At 42.4% G+C, this 21,623-nt stretch overlaps 1 protein-coding gene across 2 annotated transcripts; it reads left to right on the plus strand.

Moving 5' to 3' along the window:
* Nucleotides 1-291: 291 nt before the first annotated feature.
* ssrp1a (structure specific recognition protein 1a) lies at nt 292-17,857 on the plus strand. Of its 2 annotated transcripts, none has more exons than XM_083785785.1 (18): nt 292-351; nt 2,022-2,101; nt 2,768-2,953; nt 7,620-7,725; nt 8,033-8,226; nt 8,638-8,738; nt 8,976-9,105; nt 9,371-9,474; nt 9,639-9,767; nt 9,954-10,175; nt 11,830-11,902; nt 14,269-14,398; nt 14,526-14,571; nt 15,019-15,151; nt 15,508-15,675; nt 15,952-16,055; nt 16,370-16,571; nt 17,247-17,857. In XM_083785785.1, the coding sequence occupies exons 2-18, from the start codon at nt 2,048-2,050 to the stop codon at nt 17,316-17,318; spliced, it is 2,154 nt and encodes a 717-aa protein (XP_083641911.1). In that variant the 5' UTR covers nt 292-351; nt 2,022-2,047; the 3' UTR covers nt 17,319-17,857. The 2 variants fall into 2 exon arrangements, with proteins under 2 accessions (XP_083641911.1, XP_083641910.1); XM_083785784.1 differs by having other exon boundaries at nt 294-351; nt 2,019-2,101.
* The last annotated feature ends 3,766 nt before the right edge of the window (nt 17,858-21,623 follow it).

Below are 21,623 nucleotides of genomic sequence, written 5' to 3' on the forward strand. Positions count from 1 at the left end.
CGTTCATTTTGCGAGGTAGAAGAAGGGGTTGCTCATGCCACCCAGTGGCATATGGTGGCCATTGCAGTCTGTTCCGTTCTTTTTGTTTTCAAACGGGGACAAATTGAAATTAAAAATAAAAACCTACAAGAAAGATGACTACTTTCTTTTCAGATTTTGAAAACTCGAATGCAAAATACATTTTCTGAATTCTGAAAAAGTAAAAGTAAGGCTAAAAACGGACAAAACACCACCAAACCGTACCGGAAGTAAATACAAGCTCCACTTCCTTTCCTGTGACGTCAGCGTTAGCCCCCTGATGATACACGCGGGAAACAGGCGAAGAAGTCTGCCGTGATCACCACACTGACAGTAAGGCATGATGAAGTTTACCATTTATTAATGATGTTGCATTGGGCCCGGTCGGGGTTTGCTTTAATGTCAGATAGAAATGAATGTGCATTAGATCCAAACACTCTTCCATTGCGTGTTGGGAACTATCCTATGTTGGCAGAGTACAGAGATCAGATCACACGTTTGTTGCTTTGTACTCAGCAGTGGCCTTGCATCGCTTGTGAGCGCTTGATTTGCTACTCGACATAGAGCGGGCGGAGCTCTCGGCTTGTACACTGTCTCTATGATCAAGTCGACACAACTCATGCAACAATTATAGAGGGACGCGGCATGGAACAAAACAGATGCACCCTTTAGCATACAAGTCGGCGCTAGCTTCGCTGTTTTAATGGCCCAGCCAGCGCACTCGTAACTTTCCATTTCTGTTACAGCAAAGCGTCGACGTGACATAATATGTGTAACTGGCTGGCATCCCGTTAAATAGAACACTGGGCCATACGTTATTAAAATGTAAACATCACATACTCTTTATGTTGCCACTAGGTACTAGGTAGCTAGTAATTAGCTCCCAGCACTTGCATAAGTGTAGGCTAAACCATTTGACAAATAACGTAATCATACTTGAAAATGTATGAAGTTTCTTGGTCTGTGTTTTCTTTGCACACAAATAACGTTATTTTATAATTCTTTACACTTTAAGTTTCAGCAATTCTAAAATTGACGCTGGAGTAGTTCACCCCCCCCCCCCCCCAAAATACTTATTTTCTATGCATTACACACCCCTTCGAGGGCCATTATAAAGCCTTGAATTCGTGGAGATTTTGTTTTGTCTCATTCGTGAGCCAATAATTTGAGGACGGGTCGATATGAGATTCCCCCTGTCACAAAAACCCAAACTTCTCCAATTAATTCAAGGCTTTGCTGTGTGTAATTGATAGAATTATTTTGGGGTATGTATAGGCCTATATGCTTTTTACTTTATTAGTGTATCGGTGCAGGTGTTGTACCCCTGTAATATCATTCTATTACACAGGCAGCTAAGTTGACACGTTCTCTTGATATTGTGATGTGATCAGGAGGAACTTTAAAGCAAGGAAGCCTGCACGACTCCAATTCGTCTCAATGTCTCTATACATTTTTACCGGGTGCGTGGTCGAGTAAAGTCAACTTTTCAAGAAATCTCTTAAGAAGAGAATACCAGCACTCGCGGTGTAAATGTCCTTTAGTTTAAGGCACTTTATTATAATGCATACGTTGTGCTGTCTGCTCTGCAGCATACTATAAGTAGCCTTATTGCCGAATCACGACGCCCATAGGGCAGGATCCTATCTCCTGTTTCTGTAGAGTGAGGCAGCTTGATGTACAAGTACACCCCCTGGACATGACGCTAGTATGTCGCAGGGACGTCTTACCCCCCAATCCAACCCTTGATGCTGAATGTCAAGCAGGGAGGCACTGGGTCCCAGTCTTTGTCCGTGAGTGCTGGTATTCTCTTCTTAGAGATTTCTTGAAAATTTGATCAGGAGGAACAACGAAGAGAAAAGACAGTCTCCTCCTGTTAGAAATCAATATTTCCTCTGTCATGTAACTAACTAAATCAAATAAATAAACCCCAGTCAAAAGCGTCCCTAATTTTATCAAAGCAGGTGTCTGCTTGTATCTAATGTATTACTCTCTCTTGTCAGTAGAGCATCGGTCGTCGCCTGTGGATGAGATGGGAGACACGCTGGAGTTCAATGAGATTTATCAGGAGATGAAAGGCTCCTGGGTCAGTAACTGCATACCTGCTCACATTATGCCTGAATGTAATGTCACATAACATAACACTTCTATTCAGTGTATTTTTTATACTGAAGTACCACCTCAGAAAATATTTGGCTCTCCAAGTACCACCATAATAACTGATGTTAAAATTCAGGAGCATAATGCATATACCTGGCTGCCCTTTTTGTTCCATTCCTAAGTCAATAATCAGCACAGGTGATGATATTTCTAATGTGATTAATCCGTTCTCAAATCTTCTATTAACGGCTAGGTGTGCTGTGCTGTCATGATCATTTCAGCACGGCTGGATAGCCTATTTCAACCAATTACTTGGTCAGAAGAACTACCTATTTTTCTCCTTTTTTGGGCGACTCCTCTGTGTACCACCTATATATTGCAACTATAAATTATGTGTGCACGTGCCCCTGTTCCAAAATATATTTTGTGTTAACTTGTAGTGGTAAACTAAAATTGGTGTTTTTAAATCTGATTATATATTATAGTATTATTAATATACTGTGGCATTTTTTTGCTAAAAGGTTAATGCATGTAAAACTAGCTAACAGTGAGAGTGTACACGTTCAGAGTTTACAAATGCAATCTTGGTATATTGATTTGACACTCTTTCAGTAATGCACCATTCATTTGACTATGTGTCCTGTCACTGCAGAATGATGGGCGTCTGCGTTTCAGCAAGCAGAATGTGGTCTACAAGAGCAGCAAGACGGGCAGGACGGACAACATCCCAGCTGGGGATCTCAGCGTGGCCCAGTGGAGACGTGTGTGTTTGGGACATGGCATCAAACTGACAACTAGCTCTGGGCATGTCTACAAATATGATGGCTTCAGAGATACAGTGAGTCTATGCATGTGTGCACTTGGATTCAGTTAGTTGGGTGAATTTCTCACAATTATTTGTGTGAGAGACTAGGATAGAGTTGGAGTAGTGGTCCTAACTCACAGCCATTATTACAAGTGAATGTGAGCACAACTCTAACTGACAGGCATTAGTTCGACAACACTGTGGCTCCCGACATGCGTGGCACGTTACAACTAACCCGTGGCTCCCGACATGTGTGGCAGGTTACAACTAACCCGTGGCTCCCGACATGTGTGGCAGGTTACAACTAACCCGTGGCTCCCCCGACATGCGTGGCAGGTTACAACTAACCTGTGGCTCCCCCGACATGCGTGGCAGGTTACAACTAACCCGTGGCTCCCTACATGCGTGGCAGGTTACAACTAACCCGTGGCTCCCTACATGTGTGGCAGGTTACAACTAACCCGTGGCAGGTTTAAACTAACTAGGTTTAGGGTTGGGTTTTGTGTAGGGTGTCGGACTCATGACTGTAGGACTGTTAGTACGTCGGACCAAACACATGCACCCATTGTACATAAGGTGCAAAATGTCAGTGAAGTCAACCGTATAATCCACATAAGGTAGATTTAGGGCAGATTCATAGGGGATTCACACTGAGACGGACTGAATCAGTTTCATTGGAACCGTTTCCGAATACGGTTGCCTGGTCCCCGATGGCCATGATTCACATTACCTGAGATTCAACAGCTCACCGGGTACACTTGCATAACACACTTTAATCCTCCTGATGACGGTGTGCTTGATGGCTGGCGCGCACGGACACTGACCATCAACTGTGCGACATTGTCTCAAATAAATCCAGACACACTGAATTGCATTGCCTCTTTGCCGTTATACTACTATACTGTCAGCCTGCCTGCTATTCACTGTGTCAGTCAGTTCTGTGCTCCAGTGTCGTGTTTGATATTAGTTTGCTATGGATTCTACTTTAGCATTATTATTATTTTGTTTTACTTTGGAAACTATGCCAAGTAAAGCCCAAGAACCACGTGTAGTCCGCAGAATAAGATCAGCGCGCACTGCGGTGCTGCGCGTGTACGCAGATTAAACAGGAGACGGGCGGCGTTGAGAAATGAGCTGGTGTTACGCGCGTTGTTTTTTTTGTTGACGCTTGGCTCGTCGAGACGTCGACTAGAGATTATGTCACGTTCTTAAAAAAAACAGTCCACTTCCTTCTTTAGGTACGCATGCATTCACATTGGAACGATCCGTATCTGGATACACTTTAACGGTCCAGAGACCCATCCCCCATGCGGTCCCGGGGACGGTTGGGCGATCCGCTCCCGGGAACGGTACGCATCATTCACACTACCACAACATCTGCCAAGTGGTCCCGAGTGCGCACCCGGGACCATAGTGTGAATCCCCTATCATTTCACACTATGGTCCCGGATGCGCACTCGGGACCACTTGGCAGATGTCTTGGTAGTGTGAATGATGCGTACCGTTCCCGGGAGCGGATTGCCCAACCGTACCCGGGATCGCAATCAATCAAGTCTCGGATACGGATTGCTGCAATGTGAAAGCCATCTGTACTGTGAAGTGAACTATAATCATAATTTATATATTTTTATAATGACACATTATTTTACCTGGGTTGTACTTCTGGTAGTTCTACTTGAATATTGACAAAGAATGATTGATAATCCGTGACCGCTAGTGTGTGAGTAGCACAGCACGAGCCGTGGAAAACAAAAAAACACATGCGCTCCAGCTATGACAAACATATCAAGCATTAGTCAGTGACGTCACTGTTAACATACCAAGGATACTGAACTCTGAAAGTGACTCCTCTTCTGTGACATGACATGTTCTGTCTCTCAAAGCCCCATAGTCCACAGTGCCCCTCTGAGGCACATAAGTTGAATGAAGTGTACCCGGGTGCGCAGTTGAATCACGGCCAATGTGAATCATGGCCAGCGGGGACCAGGCAACCGTATTCGGAAACGGTTCGAATGAAACGGACTCAGTCCGTCTCAGTGTGAATCCCCTATTAGACTGACACTGGTATAATCTGCAAGTAGGTCCGTGAGGGAGAGCAAAGAAAAAAAGTAAAAAACATTAGGCATTTAGGCTTTAAGCCTTCATCAGCCCTCACAAACGTACAGTAAGAGCACAACGATTCTGTTGTCCTCTTACTGTAAGAGAGGACAACCCAAACATTTGAATTTCAGTGTACAATGAAATACATGTAGTTCCTCTGTTGTGTACGCGAACCTCCAAGAACAGCCTTAAAACCACTGTGGAAACACAGCAGCAATGATATGAATAATGTTGATGCAATGTTAACGACAAGACTGATGATCCTAGCAAGATTACTTCGAAAATTACTTCCATCCCTCTTGTGACAGTGGTGTAATAAAGCCTTCCCGTTCTGTTGAGTCCCGCACAGTTCTCCTCACAATGTAATGTGTGCATATGTGTATGGGCGTGCCTGTGTGTGTTTGGTGTGTGTGTTTGTGCCTGGCCCGTGCGTGTGTTTGACCTGTGTTTTGCTATCATCAGCATGTGAAAGAGTAGCTGCTCTCCCCCAAACCTTCTAATGGGATTAATGAGGGAAACCAGCTCTCGCATGTGTGTTCCATAAACAGTGCAATCATCGGCTCATGTGAGTCAGTGTTTATATCAATCTGTTGAAACAGTTTGGCTCAGCAAAAGAAAGAAGAAAAGAACTGTTTTGTGTTTGTTTTTTGTCGATGTAACTTTGTCTTTTGTTTCCTCTCTGAATGTATGCCGAGTGCCTCTGTGCCAGTAAACAACCATGTTTGTGTGTCTTGTGTGCCCATTTACGGGCATTTTTAAAAGCCCAGGTTTGCAGCTAGCAGGGCCCACGAGTGGAGTGCGGTCTCTGGGGTTTAATCAGCACGTATTGTTGGAGATGGATCCTCTCTGTCCCGGAGCGTCGGGCATGAAGTCATTGTTTATTATCCATCGGCCCGTGTCAGTGCCCAGGAATCTACTGGAGGTCTAGCTGCTAGCTACTCGACTAAACCAGCCCACAGGCATTTTTCTGGTGCGGCCCTCAACTTATATGTTCTTCTACGGCAGCCCTGTGTAAATACGAGTGAACACTTGTTCTACACGCATGTAGTCATGTCTGTGTAGACATGTATGTGTTAGATTGATGGAGACATTGAGGTCATAGTTTATATTGAGAGCATGGCACAGCCTCACAGGATGTGCATTATGAATGCAGGACAGGTGAAAACTACCGGGACATTGATCTGGCTGAGTGCTCAACTGGCCGAGGGGACTAGAGATCTTGAGGCTTGTTTGTGGCAGTTGGGGGGGATAGATGATAGTTTCAAGGGCACTTGGAATAAATCATGCATATGTAGTAATAGAAGTCAGACGTTTGGGGATTGAGCAAGATTCTTTGCACGTGTCTGTGAAGGATGTATTGGGAAATTAGTGTTTATTCTGATGAAATGAGGTAAGCAACATCAATTCTGCCAACACAGTGAATGAATACGCGACATAAAGCAGGCCTGATTATTACAATCATTGTTTCATTGTCTTCCAGTAAGAATTGGAGTTAGAAAGCCGGTTCAATCAGAAACGGCAAACCATACAATCATTACATTACTAAAAAACGTAAAGGTTAAAATAGAAATTTCAGTACATAAGTGTGATTAATTGCCTTCATATGTTTTTAAGACGATATATAATACTTTGGTAGTCCTTAATTTAAAGCATTCACAGACCTATATTATATTAAGTAACACATGGAACTGTACAAATCTTCTTAGTACCTAGTAGTAGGAAAGTTCTTATACCTAAACATTGGATTAATAATACTGAATAAATAAACATAGAAACACAATATTGTACACACAACGCATACACACTGGCTTTCTCTGTCCTTGCTGTAATAACCATAAGGGTGATTTATACTTAGTTGTGAGCCAGTGTCGCACAGCCAAGTATAAATCAGGCGTTGCAGACAGGCAGATATCCAGGTGCATAAACTATTTTTCCACACAGTCTCATTGTCTTATCCCCCACACGCACGCACGCACACATACACATATGCAGAGAAATACGCAGCAGACACACCGCAATCACTTCCATATGTGCATTTAGGACAGCGCCTGTGTGTGTGACTGCTTCTCTGTCCCTGCGTGTGTGTGTGTGTGTGTGTGTGTGTGTGTGTGTGTGTGTGTGTGTGTGTGTGTGTGTGTGTGTGTGTGTGTGTGTGTGTGTGTCCTCTCCAAGCCTGCAGGATAAATAAACAGGCTGATTGTCAGTGAAAGGGGGGGAACAGTGGGAGCGAACAGATTACGTTCACCTCCTGTGTCCCAGGGGACCATGCGGTGGGCGGGGTTCTAATTGAGCTGTGATTAATTAAGCCCCTTAGTGGGGGGGGGGCAGAGGGGGAGGATGGGGTGTATGTTTTTTGTTTTTGGATAGGTTTTGAACCGTGCAGCAGTAAGCCATGGACACAGCAGCTAACTTTGATGATTTCCCGTTCTTATCCCCCCTCCTCATTCTTTTAATTTGATCTCTTTCCGTCACTCTTTGCCTTCTTGCACTTTCCTCATCTCACTGTCCCTGTATTTCATTTATTTAATTTCTTAATTGCTTTGGTTTCTTACACTTTCTGTCTTCCTTCAACCCCCAACCCCCTCCCTCTGTCTTTCAGGATTTAGAGAAGATCTCCGAATTCTTCAAGGCTAACTACAAGCTAGAGCTGACTGAGAAGGACATGTGTGTCAAGGGCTGGAACTGGGGTACTGCCAAGTTTTCAGGTAAACACACATATTTGTCTTACAAATTCTTTATTAAAAAGATTTCCTTAACCTGCTGGCCAAATATAACCCTAAATCCTTGAAACTAACCGTAATCCCTAACCCGAAACATATCCCCCAAATTCTGAACATTAACCCCATAGTGAATTATTTTAAACAAAAAAAAACCTTTTAGGCAGAAAATACTGTAGTACAATGTTTATCTTTTTCTGGTAGCAAAACATGGTATTCACGCACACGTTGGCTTAACTTGCTATGCTTGCTTAAATCATTTTTGTAACCCTGCTTCTCTGGTCGTCCACTTCAGGGCCACTGTTGTCGTTTGACGTCAATGACAACACGGCGTTCGAGGTCCCACTGAACAGCGTGTCCCAATGCGCTACGGGCAAGAACGAGGTGACGCTAGAGTTCCACCAGAACGACGATGCCGAGGTTTCCCTCATGGAGGTCCGTTTCTACGTCCCCCCCGGTGCGGGAGATGAGGGACAGGATCCCGTGGAGGTAAGCCCATTTAACGGCAAGTAGCGGTTTGTAAACTGGGAGGTGAGGTTAGGTTTGTGCCCCACTGCCACCCATGATGGATGTAGTGTGTAAAAGCACTTTGAACCGGTTCTGACTGCTCCGTAACAAGGAGTCTAGTGAGGCTATCTTGTCCATAGACCACTTTTTTAAGTGAGAACTTTTAAGTCATGCTTACTGGCCGTACATCCAATTTGAGTTGCTACTACAGGCTGTGGTCATTTCTCCTCCCACCAGAGGGAGCTCCAGCTTAAATGAACTAAGTTGGTTCTTGAACCTGTGACTTGATAGCAAAGGGTATCTACTGGACTTTGACTCTATTTGACAGAAAGACCACTAATTGTCCTGTAAAGCGGCAGCTGTTTTCAGCACTAACAGGATGTGTGTCCTCAGGCATTTGCAGCGAATGTGCTGTCCAAGGCTGATGTCATCCAGGCCACAGGAGACGCCGTGTGTGTCTTCAAAGAGCTGCAGTGTCTTACGCCCAGAGGAAGGTATAAGAAACACACAACCACAACATTTCTGTCATCCCATAAATTTAAAGCCAAAATAATCTGCCTTTCAGTGACGGCCGGGCATTCCGTCTCTGGTTGTTTGCACAGACACATTTTTGATTAAATGTAGCTAGCACGGTGCTGATCCCGGGACCTTTTATTTTTTTATAATAATCCACCTCTCTTGATCTTTCACCTCTTCCACCGTCCTACCACTTTGTTTTTCTACCCATTCAGGTACGACATCCGTATCTATCCCACGTTCCTTCACCTCCATGGTAAGACGTTTGACTACAAGATTCCCTACACCACCGTGCTGCGTCTCTTCCTACTGCCGCACAAGGACCAGAGGCAGATGTTCTTTGTGGTAAGTCTGTTTGCCAGCCAGCCTCTCAGCCTGTCCTTGGTTTTCTTTCTCCATTTAATTGAGAGCAATTATTGAGCTATGTAATGTTGGTGTATTATTCTCATATGTTGAGTAAATCTTTGCAGTAAATATTTATTGTGTCCACAGTAACGCATGCTGCTGAGAGATTTGCTCTTGCCTTTCATAACCTGTGAATGCGTTCCATTCAAATTCCTCCTTTCTTCTCTCTTTTCCTTTAACTCTTTCCCTTGGTTTCTTTGTTTAGATCAGTCTGGATCCTCCCATCAAGCAGGGTCAGACCCGCTACCACTTCCTCATCCTTCTCTTTTCCAAGGAGGAAGACATTAGTCTCACCTTAAACATGAGCGAGTGAGTTTAACCAACGACAATGGGAAATAAAGACATGCCAACTTGGATTGATTTCCCGTGTCTGTGTCACACGTGCAAACCTTTGTTACAGATCTTTATGTTGGATGTTTTACATTACATGCATTTTTTAATCACTACATTCATCTTGTTTCCTCAAATTCTAGGGAGGATGTGGAGCGTCGTTTTGAGGGAAAGCTCAGTAAGAACATGTCTGGCTCTCTGTACGAGCTTGTCAGCAGGGTAATGAAGGCTCTGGTCAACCGCAAGATCACTGTTCCAGGCAACTTCCAGGGGTACACACCTGTTATAAAATAATAAGAAGAAGAACTGGGTTACTTGACAGTTTTCAAAATAACAGTATTGTAAAAATCTCTATGGCTTTATAGTTTATATCGGAACAATAGGATATATTGAATAAACCAAAGCTGAGAACATTAAATGATAAAAAGCTTTTTTTCCCCTACTCCTCCCTATTGTAGCCACTCGGGTGCCCAGTGCATCACCTGCTCGTACAAGGCCTCCTCTGGCCTCCTGTATCCGCTGGAGAGGGGTTTTATATACGTGCACAAGCCTCCGGTGCACCTGCGCTTTGAGGAGATTTCCAACGTCAACTTCGCCAGAGGTACCACCACTACACGCTCCTTCGACTTCGAGATTGAGACCAAGCAGGGGAACCAGTTCACCTTCAGCAGCATTGAGAGGTAATGATGACGGTGACACAGCCACACATCATGAACTCAATCTCGCACACATTGGGCTGTCACAGTTAGTAAAGTCATGCAAATCACTAATCTACTGTATATGTTGGATTCAGTTTTGGGTCAGTCAGAAACAGCGGGCGCTTAGATCGGTGACCCAATAGGATCCCACCACCGTGATCCCACCGGCACCCCCCCCCCCCCCCCGCCCCTCTATACCAGAAATCACGCTGGCTGGGCCAGGCTATACATTAACTAATGCTATGCTTCATTTTAGTCAAAAAGTATGCCCATTTATTTGAATTGACAAGAACGCGGGACCTCGTTCTTCTCTCCATGACCCGCCTGTGCCAAAACACGTCTTTCTTTAATTGTATTTAATCCAGCAATAAATGTTTTTTTTTTTTTTTTTAAGTATTTTTTATAACCGCACATATTAGCCGCCCTAAACCAAAGTCCACAGATTATAATTTGTTTAAAGCTTTTAACTTCCTGTTATTTCCCATTTCCGGAAAGGTTTGCAACGCTAAGCTTTGGTACACATTACACATTCATATCGCAAAGTAACCTTTTTCTGACCACCATAGCAATAATATAGTCTACAGAGTATCTGTTAAGTCAGTGTTTCCCAACCTGTGTTCCGCGACACTTTGATATGTCCAGGTTTCCGCCTGATTTGTCCGAAAGTAACACTTTTCATAGCCTAAAAATATCGGGGCACATCGGCGTTAACGTGCTGCGTTAACCCGATAAATAAATATCGGGGTCTCACTCTGCACAGAGCCTCTGGGTCTGCAGCGGCCAGGAGGCGGTGTGTGTGTGTGCATGTGTGCGTGTGCGCGTGCACGCGTGTGAGAGGGACGGTAAACGGTCAGCAACACGTTCAATTTCTACTTCTACTAAAGAAAGAGGCAGCGATGGAGCCATAAGTCCATATCCATAAATTCTGGGACATAAATTGTGCAAAATACTGTTAAACATGGCGGCAGCAGCCTGCTGCATCCTAGCTGTTGTGTGCTAACTTGCTAAGCTAAATTATCATACGGAACCACAACAGTCAACACCGCTTTGACCAGGGTTGCCACTTGCCACATTGACTGAGAGGGAAACAAGCAACCAGGTCTATGAAAATGTTAACAGGCCAGATCAAGTCAGAAAATCCGAAAAAGTCAGAAAATAAATCTAGAATAAGCAACAATATTGCTGACTGTCAAACATCATTGTCCAATGTTGTTTTAGAGCAGTGGTTCTCAAACATTTTCATGTCATGGACCACTAATATTCTAAGAAATGTACAGATAAACAAGTCCAACGTAGTTTATAATGACTAGACGTGGCAACACTCAACAGTTCTACAAACTCACAATATGGAATATAAAAGGTATTAATAGTTGTATTGTTAATATCCATAATTAGGGATCCTGGTCTAAACCCGTTCTCAAGGACTTATTTTGAATGCCTTATATGCCTTAATGCCGTATATATATATATATATATATATATATATATATACACACACACACACACACCGTAAATCTAGGTGTTCCCCGAGATTTTTAGGCTATGAAAAGTGTTCCCTGGGACAAAAAAGGTTGGGAAACACTGTGTTAAGTGGTAGTCTTATTTGTCTGGTGGATATGTGGCTCTCTTCCCACAGGGAAGAATACGGGAAGCTGTTTGACTTTGTCAATGCCAAGAAACTCAACATCAAAAACAGAGGCTTCAAAGAGGTAACTTATTTGAACGTTTGCTTTCATAAAATGTTTATAGTCTGGCAGCTGACAGGCTTCTTTTGTTCAAAGTTGGAAATTTGTTATATAGTCTTTTTTTTATTGGCCTAAAATATTGTCTACATACATTCATGAATCCACTTGCTGACCGGCTGTCAGTATTGGGCAATGTTTTTATAGTGTTTTCTTGTGACCCTACCTACTGTACCATTAACATCCTATGGCAGGCAAAATTGTGAAAAATGTCAAACTTTCTTTATGCTTTAAGTAGCTTGTGACATGTCAAACTAGGGGGTTTTCATGATTTCATTCTGAATCCATTCCATTGAGTGTATTTTGTGCAAAACTAATGCTTGGAATGGATTCAGAATCATGCAAACCCCCTAGTTTGACATGTCACATGCTACTTAAAGCAAAAGGAAAGTTTGACATTTTTGCCTGCCATAGGATGTTAATGGTAGGATCACAAGAAACCCCTATAAAACAAATTGCCCAATACCGACAGCCGGTCAGTAAGTGGATTCATGAATGTATGTATATAGACAATATTTTAGGCCAATAAAAAATACTATATACCAAATTTCCCACCCGTCCACCTCGGCTGCCGGACTATTAAGGTTTCACGTGAGACTATATTCCATCTTATTCAATATATTGACCTTTTTGTTGCCCTTCTCCTGTGTGTCTGTCAATGTACACCTATAGAAGAAGGTGGGTATGGTTGTGGGCGTTCCTTTCATCAAGTGGGCAACATTGCGTGATCTTATTGGTTTGGAGTGATTATTAACGCCTGCATGGTGTGTCTAGCGTGTCATGTGGACGGTGGTGTGTGTGTGACTGTTTGTGACTGTGTGTGTGTGTGTGTGTGTGTGTGTGTGTGTGTGACTGTGTGTGTGTGTGTGCGTGTGGCAGCAGGGGAGTGTGTCCAATAATCTCTGAAGTCTTTTGATTGCGGTGATTGACATGGAATGACCTGAAGTAATCTTTTACTACTAATCATAGAATAATTCTTTTGTCAACATTGGCTTAGGAGGACTGTGAGGGCAGGAAGGAAGGAACGAGAGGTGTATGTGATTTCTGTGTTTGCAATGTACAGATACAGGATACACAGTATATCCTGTGTTGTGGGCACGGAAATCAGTATACCTGTAATACTGATTTCCCTGCCCATATTGCTCAGTGTTCAAGTTAAAATGTGCCCGTCAGTCCAGCTAAGCCATCGGTTGCCGTTCTTACAAGATCAGCAGAGGATATCAATCAGAATAAATTAACCTGTCCTGCTACTGTATTGGTGGCTCGTCAGGATTTAACATGGCTTATGCTTTCTGCCATTCAACCCTGACGACAGACAGCCATATTATAATTATATGGTGATTGTAATGCCAATGTTTCTCAGCTGACATCACTCACTGTCACTGACATCCTGTTAAATGAGCGAGGTTAGATTGAATTGGATGACATTTAAATGAGCAAGGTTAGATTGAATTGGATGACATTTAACGCAGTTACTTTTGGTATCACTTATGTCGCTTTTCCACTGCATGGAACTGGCTTGACTCCATTACTCGACTCAACTTCCATTTGGTACTGGGTGGTACTGGGTGCTTTGTTTCCTACTTGTAGATGGTATGGTACCCCCTCAATGTAGCTAATCATTATTTTGGTAACGGGTACTTCATTTTACGTCTCTATCGCAGCGATGTCAAACTCCCTGTGCGTACAATAGTGCTAAAAAGAAAGATTTCTCTTGAACCATCTCTACTTTAACCTACCGTATACAAGTTTTAGGGGACGTGTCCACAGAAAGCTTTTTGGAGCTGCCAGCACCTTTCTGCCATGCAGTTCTATGGCAGTGGTTATTGCGGTTTAGGGGGGTTCCCTAGATGACAATTTAAGGACTTTTAAGGCCCTTTTAATACCTACTACACATTTTAAGAAAGAAAAGAAAAAGACCATTACTGTATTAAAAGTAATCAACATATACTGAATGGAACAGGCGATCAACATGCTGAGCGAGCTATAATAAACGTGCAACAACAATTATCTTTTCCTTTAATGGCAATTGATAATCAAACCATTTAAATTAAATCCTGTCCGAATTTGAAGTATTTCAAAATTGATCTGTTTGTTTCAGCTTGTACCTACATTTTCATTTGGAATATTGAAGTGGGATTGTGTGACTGCTGTTTACGTAGCAGCTATTTTCTTTATTATTTTTTACAATCTAATATAAATGTATATCCTTAGAATATTAATTGACAGTCTTAGCGCCTATAAGACGTATGATGGTCCACTTTGTGCATTCAGTGGTGTCTCCTGTGGCATATCGGTTGCGTAGTTCCTGACGGTATAAATGTATCTTCCAGGGCACGAAAGGTACCAACGAGTACAGTGACTCCGATGAAGACCAACACGACGCCTACCTGGAGAGGATGAAGGCAGAGGGCAAGATCAGGGAGGAGGGTGACGGCAGTGAGGAGTCAGATGGCGAGAGCGGTGAGTGACACAACCCCTGTCAGTCAATTGGATTGGTGTGATATAGCGTTTGTTGCATAACGGCACCATTGCATCCAGGATATTGTCAAGCATTGATCCGTCACACTTTCCCATTACCTGTTTTTAGACGAGTCTTTCAACCCCGGAGAAGAGGATGATGACATTGCAGAGGAGTGAGTGACTTTTTGCAGTTCATTTTGATTCCATTCCGCCTTTCTTGTCACCAATATACTCTGTCCTTCCATTTTTCTTTAACTACTTTAAACTACTTTAAATAGGCCTTCATACTTCGTCATACAACTCGGCTATTTTCGAGTGTGCATATGGGCCGGACGCGGCACATGGCCCCTGGTATGACTATTGTCATGCCAGACCACTGACCAGAGTTTGACAAGTTTCGTGCGGATCGGAGAAACGGTGCGCCTTGGAAGTCGGCATGTTCCGTTTGTGACGTTCACCCAACCTCTACACTATTTTAATAGAACAATGACACCAGATTGAAAGTGATTAATGTCTTCTTTGCCTCATCACATCAATGTTTTTGTTTAACTATAATAACGCCAAGCTTGAGTGACGGCTCTTTTTCTTTGTTGTGTTTTCCTTCCGTCACTATTCGTCAGGTATGACAGCAACGCCGAGGCAAGCGAAAGCAGTGAAGGAGAGGACGGCAGTGGTGAAGACGGCAAGAAGAAGAAAAAGGTCAAGAAACCCAAGGAAATGAAAGAGAAGAAGGAGAGGAAGCCACGTAGAGAGGTGAGAGACTGGGGTCGATGGGGAAAGGTGAACATGAAAAACAAATTACAGTATTGTATGCAAGGCTGAAGAGAGACGATGAGTTAGGTGTGGTGATAACACTGTATTATCTTTTACCAGTAATTATTTTACCCTATATCTTTAGAAGCAAGGACCTTTTAACCACCTACTTACACCGGGGCTCCACATGTGAAAAATGGGTTCACATGTTTAATCTTGAGGATGTTTTGATTAGTTTCTAATTGAACAGCTTCTGTGTTATGCTTAAATTTAGTTCAGGTTTAGGTCATGTATGTACTAGTCAATGTCCCAAACATGGCTTTTATGTGTCAGCACATTGTTCCTCTGTGTTGCAGAAGAAACGGAAGGACCCTGACGCCCCCAAGAGGCCGATGACTGCCTACATGCTGTGGCTCAACAACAGCCGTGAACGCATTAAGTCAGAGAACCCAGGCATCTCGGTCACTGAGATCTCCAAGAAGGCTGGGGAGATGTGGAGAACGTTGACCAAGGAAGACAAGGAGGTGAGAGAGGAGCAGAGAGTTACTATATCTGGACACAACAGTTGTATAACTATTTGATCATAATCTTGAAATTGCTCAACACATCAGTCAAAATAAAATGTTCTAATATGAGTGCAATAAGAATGCCATTGTCACATCGACACCAGGCTAAAATATACCGTTGTACTAAATCGTATTTTAAAGGTAAACATTCTGCCACTTGTCTGCCTCCCGCTCCTTTGTTTTTCACCTCTGTCTGTCTGTTGGTATCTGACTCTCTCTATTTCTCTCTTTCAGGAGTGGGATGAGAAGGCTGTAGAGGCTAAAAAGAATTATGACATAGCCAAGAAGGAGTACAAGGAGAGTGGTGGAGGAGCCTCGGCCTCCTCACCTTCCAAAACGTAAGGCTGGTAACACGCACAGACACGCATAGTGCTCTCTTTTCTTGATGCATGATGATGTATGTACCTATTCTCACCTGAGATCAGATTCTAAAAATGTCTTCTACATCCTGACAGTTTTCTGAAAAAGCTTTGTTTCTATGTCAGTCGTTCTTCGATTTTTCAAAAATAGCAGACCTACAAGCTCGTAGCGCACCACTCGGTGGCGCGCTATGAGCTTGTAGATCTGCTATTTTTCAATGGCTAAAGCATAACATAATGCTAACACCAAAATGGGTTAACGCACCTTTTCAAACCCCTGTCCTCTCTCTCAGGGACACTAAGACTAAGAAAACGGGAGGCAAGAAGGATGAGAAGAAGAGGAAGTCGGCAGGCGCAGACAAAGATAAGGAGCGAGCAGGAGGAGCAGCAGGCGGTAACGAGAGCTTCAAGAGTCGAGAGTTCATCGAGACCAGTGAAGATAGCTCGTCGGACAACGACCGCAAGAAGTCCAAAAAGAGTAAAAAGAGCAAAAAGGTAAAGGTTCCAACCGATTTCGGCCAATAAAACTCCTATATAACAATACATCTAAATGCATAGAACATGGGACTTCTTTTAAAGGTAGGGTACAAGGTTGAAGCAGTGTATTCTGATGGTATCGCTGTTACTTCAGTAACAGGGATCTCTGTCTCGCCAACTCTTAATTAATCAGAACATAAATGTTCTGGTGGTTTGCCAATTTCAGCCCATCAGGAGAGAGTTACCCATTTTTCAGCGCTTCAACGTCTAATTGCCAGTGTTCCGAGAGGGTACAGATACATACAAACCATGTATTTATACCCTCTCAAAGTAACAAAAACTCCCAAAGTAGTAAATAGACGTTGGTTGTGCTGACCCCACTTTTGTTTTTGGTTAAAAAAAAATAATAATATATATATATATATATATATATATATATATATATATATATATTTTTTTTTAATTATTATATACAAAATGTATTTAACCACAAGCTTATAGCATATGAAATTATAATGTATCCTAGTTTTTGTGGTTTAAGACTTTTAACAGAGGGAGGGCAGCTTATGTTTCAGTAAAAAAAAAAAAAAAAAAACATAAATAAACTGCCACCAGAAATGTACTCATCTTATTTTGCCAAGAAAAAACAAACCACAACCATCCATCGCTCATAATTCTTCTCTTCATTGTCAGGAATCTGATAAAGAAGAAGAAGAGGAAGAGGTCTTGTCCACCCCTCCCAGCTCGGGGCAGGAGTCTGACTGAAAACACACACACACACACACATGCACAAACTTTTCCATCCATACACATTCAGACATCACAGACCAAGGATTTGTACTACCACTTCTGTGTTACATCCCACAAATAACTCTTGAGCAGACAACTGAACTGAGATACAACCCAATGGATATTGTTTGTACTTTTCTCCCTCAAATCGCTTTCTTCTGTCCTTTTTTTTAATTTCCGATACAAGCTCATATCGTGTGGCTGACTCAACGATGAGCCCATGCAACATTGGGGTTTAATACTAACGACTCATTGACTTGGTGGTGTACTTGTGTACCATAATGCCCAAAGGATGTTTTCATGCCGCACATGGAGATGGTATTTGTTTTGAAGTTAGTAGTTGCATTGTGGATGGAGAGGAAATGGGCAAAAGGGTTAGGATTAGACATTTTTTGTTTTGTTTTAGAGAACAAAAAAAAAAGTCAGTTCGTGTATTTTCATTTTGTCGTCAGGTCACATTTTCAGGTTGATTAAATAAATTGTTCTTTTGTAATAAAGTTCGCTTTTTGAGTTCATTTGACCCCCTATTCTTGTATTACAGGGCAGCTGATTTACTGTAGTCCAGGCCCTCATCATTCCTAATTGATATGGATAGCTGCTAAGTACTAGTCTGGCAAGGGTTTCCATGTTCCTCCGCATGCGTTATGCCTCCCAGAGAAACTTTACACTGTCTCACTGTTGATGACTATAGGGTTTTCAAGTAATAGTCGCATTCAAAATATATATGTCTGAGTTCCCCCAAATAAATGTGTCTCTGTTTGCCTGTGTATCTATCTACAGTATGTTCACAACTTCACACAGGTTTCTACTGACTGAGTCTTGCGTGCTGCTCAGTGGTTTTTAACAGGTGTCATCTTCACCAGTTGGCCTCGTGTCTGGAAGGCTAGCTTGAGCTTCCCTTCAACCCTGTGATGGTCACTGGCCTTGGGCTTGGCGTCTTGCGGGGGCAGGCTCTAGGTGGCGTCTTGCGCCTCAGGGCAAGGTAAGAGCTAAAGCACTCTCCCACCACCACAGCACCACACCGAGCAGTACCAGCGGTGCCCCCAGCAGGTGTGCAGACGCTTATACAACATACCAAAAAGTCATTAGACCGACCACACCATCGCTCCCGACATCCGTTGCCGGTTACAAATCACCTGTGGTGTCCGTGTGCGGTTAGTGTTTGGGTAGGGTGTCGGACTAATAACTGTCGAACTCTTGGAATGTCGGAACTAATGCCTGCTCCCGCCTCCGGCTTGGTCTGGTGCTCCATCAAACACAATTGGCCGTGTTTACTGGTGGAAACTTAAGCTGGCGATGGATCAAATGACCGTCCTTTTTGCTGCACTGCAGAAGTTACTAGCAAATGTATATGGGAGGATGCACAGTCGTTGATACCTCCTCAGCTGTGGTGGTGGTGCCAGCAACAGGACATTTGGCGGGTGAAAAGTGGGAATTGGAAATGACTAAATTGGGTTCTCCTTACCTTCTTGGTAGGTGCCACCATGCCAGACAGCCCAAAGGGTAAGGTGTCAGACTAAAGGACAATCCCTAGATGAAACAAAAACATGTTACAGAAATCACCACAAGAAAGCACTCCAAGCAGACGCCAAAGGAGATACCAGCCACCGTGACAACGCCTGTGCAGTTTGGGCATGAAATGGGATCCATCAGAGATGTAGCCTGGTATGTAAGAACTATTGTATAAACTTATGTTATAGGACTCATTATGCCATTTTATATGTTCAGAACAGAGTTCTGCTATGAAGTAAACTAGGGTAGCACTTAAAGGCCAGGTTCTATAATGCATTCGTAATGCACTTATAAGGTTTCATAACACTCGTTACTAATGTTTATAATTATGCACATATCCATGACAGTGATGGGCATGTGTGACCCCCACATTTTAGTCTGTCATATGGAGCTCGTTAATTTTTATTGATAACGATCACCTTATCGATCAGGCTTATCGAGCCAGGTTCTTATCGAGCATTTTCTATTATTTTGTGGAAAAAATGGGAGATAATAAATTCTGAACAGAACCAGTATATTTTACTAGGGCCTTCAACTACAGTACTTTTCTAACAAACGGAAGGCAATTGACCTTTTCACCAAATATAAATAATATTAAAGGAACTGTTAACTGGTTAATACTGTATGTGTATACAGACAGTGACTTTAAACACGTAATGTTGTTTACTCTTGGCAGGTATAAATACACTTTTAGACATTTTTGTGCCAGCGTGGGCGATTATCTTGATTGCCTCTTGTCTTGATTGTTTAAACATGACGTCATGGGCCGCTATGCTCGATAACAGGCTTGATAAGCCCAAATAACGTGTGCTCAATAAGCTTGTTTTCTGAATTTTTCGGGTATCGGTGATCGAGCACCATCCCTAGCCATATAGCCCAGAAAGAAAAAGACTTCTATTGGTTCCTGTTGGCTTTAGGCGACCATACACTGCTCTTTATCTTAACCAGGCAGCACGATTGAATTTGTGTTATAGGAGGGTAGATTGAAGGCCGTACTGCAGAGATGGTGTTTGAAAGCAGAGGTTGAGGGTTAAGTACGCAGTGGTTTGTAAAAGCACAGCTGTCTTAGAGTTTGATCCATGGATGTATTGAACTTGGTGGTTTTTAACAGCCAGAGACACTAAGATGTGTGGTTCAGTCCCACTTTTACAAAGTCAGACAGTCTCTAGGATGCCACGCTGCTTGTTCCGCCATCACAATTTAGTCTACTCCCTAATTTCAAAAGGTTAATGCATGACGATTCCCAGGACTTTGGAGTGCTGGCTATTGATTTCTTAATGTCAAATGGCAGAACATCCTAAAACCTCTTGGTCCTGGACTTAGTTTTTGTGTCATTTTATCATGCCTGACTTAAGTCTACTTTGGTGTATGACGTATAATAGTATAATAATGTATCAGGAATATGAATAAATGCTTTTGTGTTTTTGTCTCATCCAAATACTATTGTAGTTCCTATTCATTCAGATTGTTTTTAATCTCATGTCTCTTGAGCCCAACTCAAAGGAGGGCTCCGTGGCTCCTACATCAAATCAAACCACGTCAATATATATACACAAAGATAAATGTTTTCATTAAAGAGTTAAATTAACAGTTTTTGTGGATGACCAACATATATGTTGTGTCTGTTTGAAATTTAAGAGAGCAATAGACATTGTGAGAGAGGCGGAGATGTTTTTTCATCCTAATGTAGTGTGTGTGCTTGTCCGTGCGCATGCCGTGCGCATGTGTTTTTGCTAGTAATTTCCTGTATAATGATAATCACTTTTACATTACAGTGGTTTCCGCTTTCACAAAAATCATATTAAAGGGGACGTCTCTCACTCTTGTTTTTTCTAGTCTCTTAACGACATATAGATTTGAATTCTGGCCATTACTGGAATGCATGTGCCACAGTGGTACACAATGGCACGAGCAGATTTTGGTGCGTACTGAGAGGTCCTGCAATTGGTTTCTAAATGTATAGCATGTGTGTACACAATATGTTATGTTTGGGCGGTGTTGCACAGCCCTGTATCGCGTTACTGTTAATTGACCGCAGACATAATGGAACCACTTAAGAAATGACATCTTGCAGTGTGTGTCTCTCTCCAGGCACAAATCCATATTCTGCCTTTAAGACTACTTTATAATATCACTGAGAGGCAAAGCTGTGGTGTATTATCTGAGAAATGGTTATAGTATGTGTATCCGTCACTCCATAGTTGTTAAGATTCATGTTTCTGTCATTTCTAAAACTTGTTTCATGGTGTAAACAGAGTAAGGGAATCCATGTATTCGTGGATGGTTCATGAATGTTCATCATACCTAAAAGTAGGGTATTAAAATGATATTCTTTCAGTTCCTTGGTTAAAACAATGTTCTTTGTTAAATGATTAAGGCACTATATTCTGATAGTAATCTTCCAATTTCACTTGTTTGATCTGCTTCCTGTCTGAGGTCTCTATTCTGATTGGATCAAATTGGTATGCTGACCTATATTTTCTGTTAAAGAGCTGGATAGACATGGGACACTATAGCAATGAGTTCTATCAGAATATAGAGCTATTTAACCCTTTTTTTATTTTATTTTTATGATCAGTACTTTATTTTAGATTTTTTACAAACACATAAAACAGAAAACCTAAAATACAAACACAAGCAACAACAGCAGAGTACGTATTCATGGACAGACAAGATAGATAAGGAAAAATCAAATTAAAATTTGAAAATAGTTTACATTATTTACACGACCAAACGCAGCATCATCAACCGTATCATAATGTGTTATTT

Source organism: Protomyctophum parallelum (genome assembly GCF_964188405.1).
Source record: "Protomyctophum parallelum genome assembly, chromosome: 16".
Lineage (NCBI taxonomy): Eukaryota > Metazoa > Chordata > Actinopteri > Myctophiformes > Myctophidae > Protomyctophum > Protomyctophum parallelum.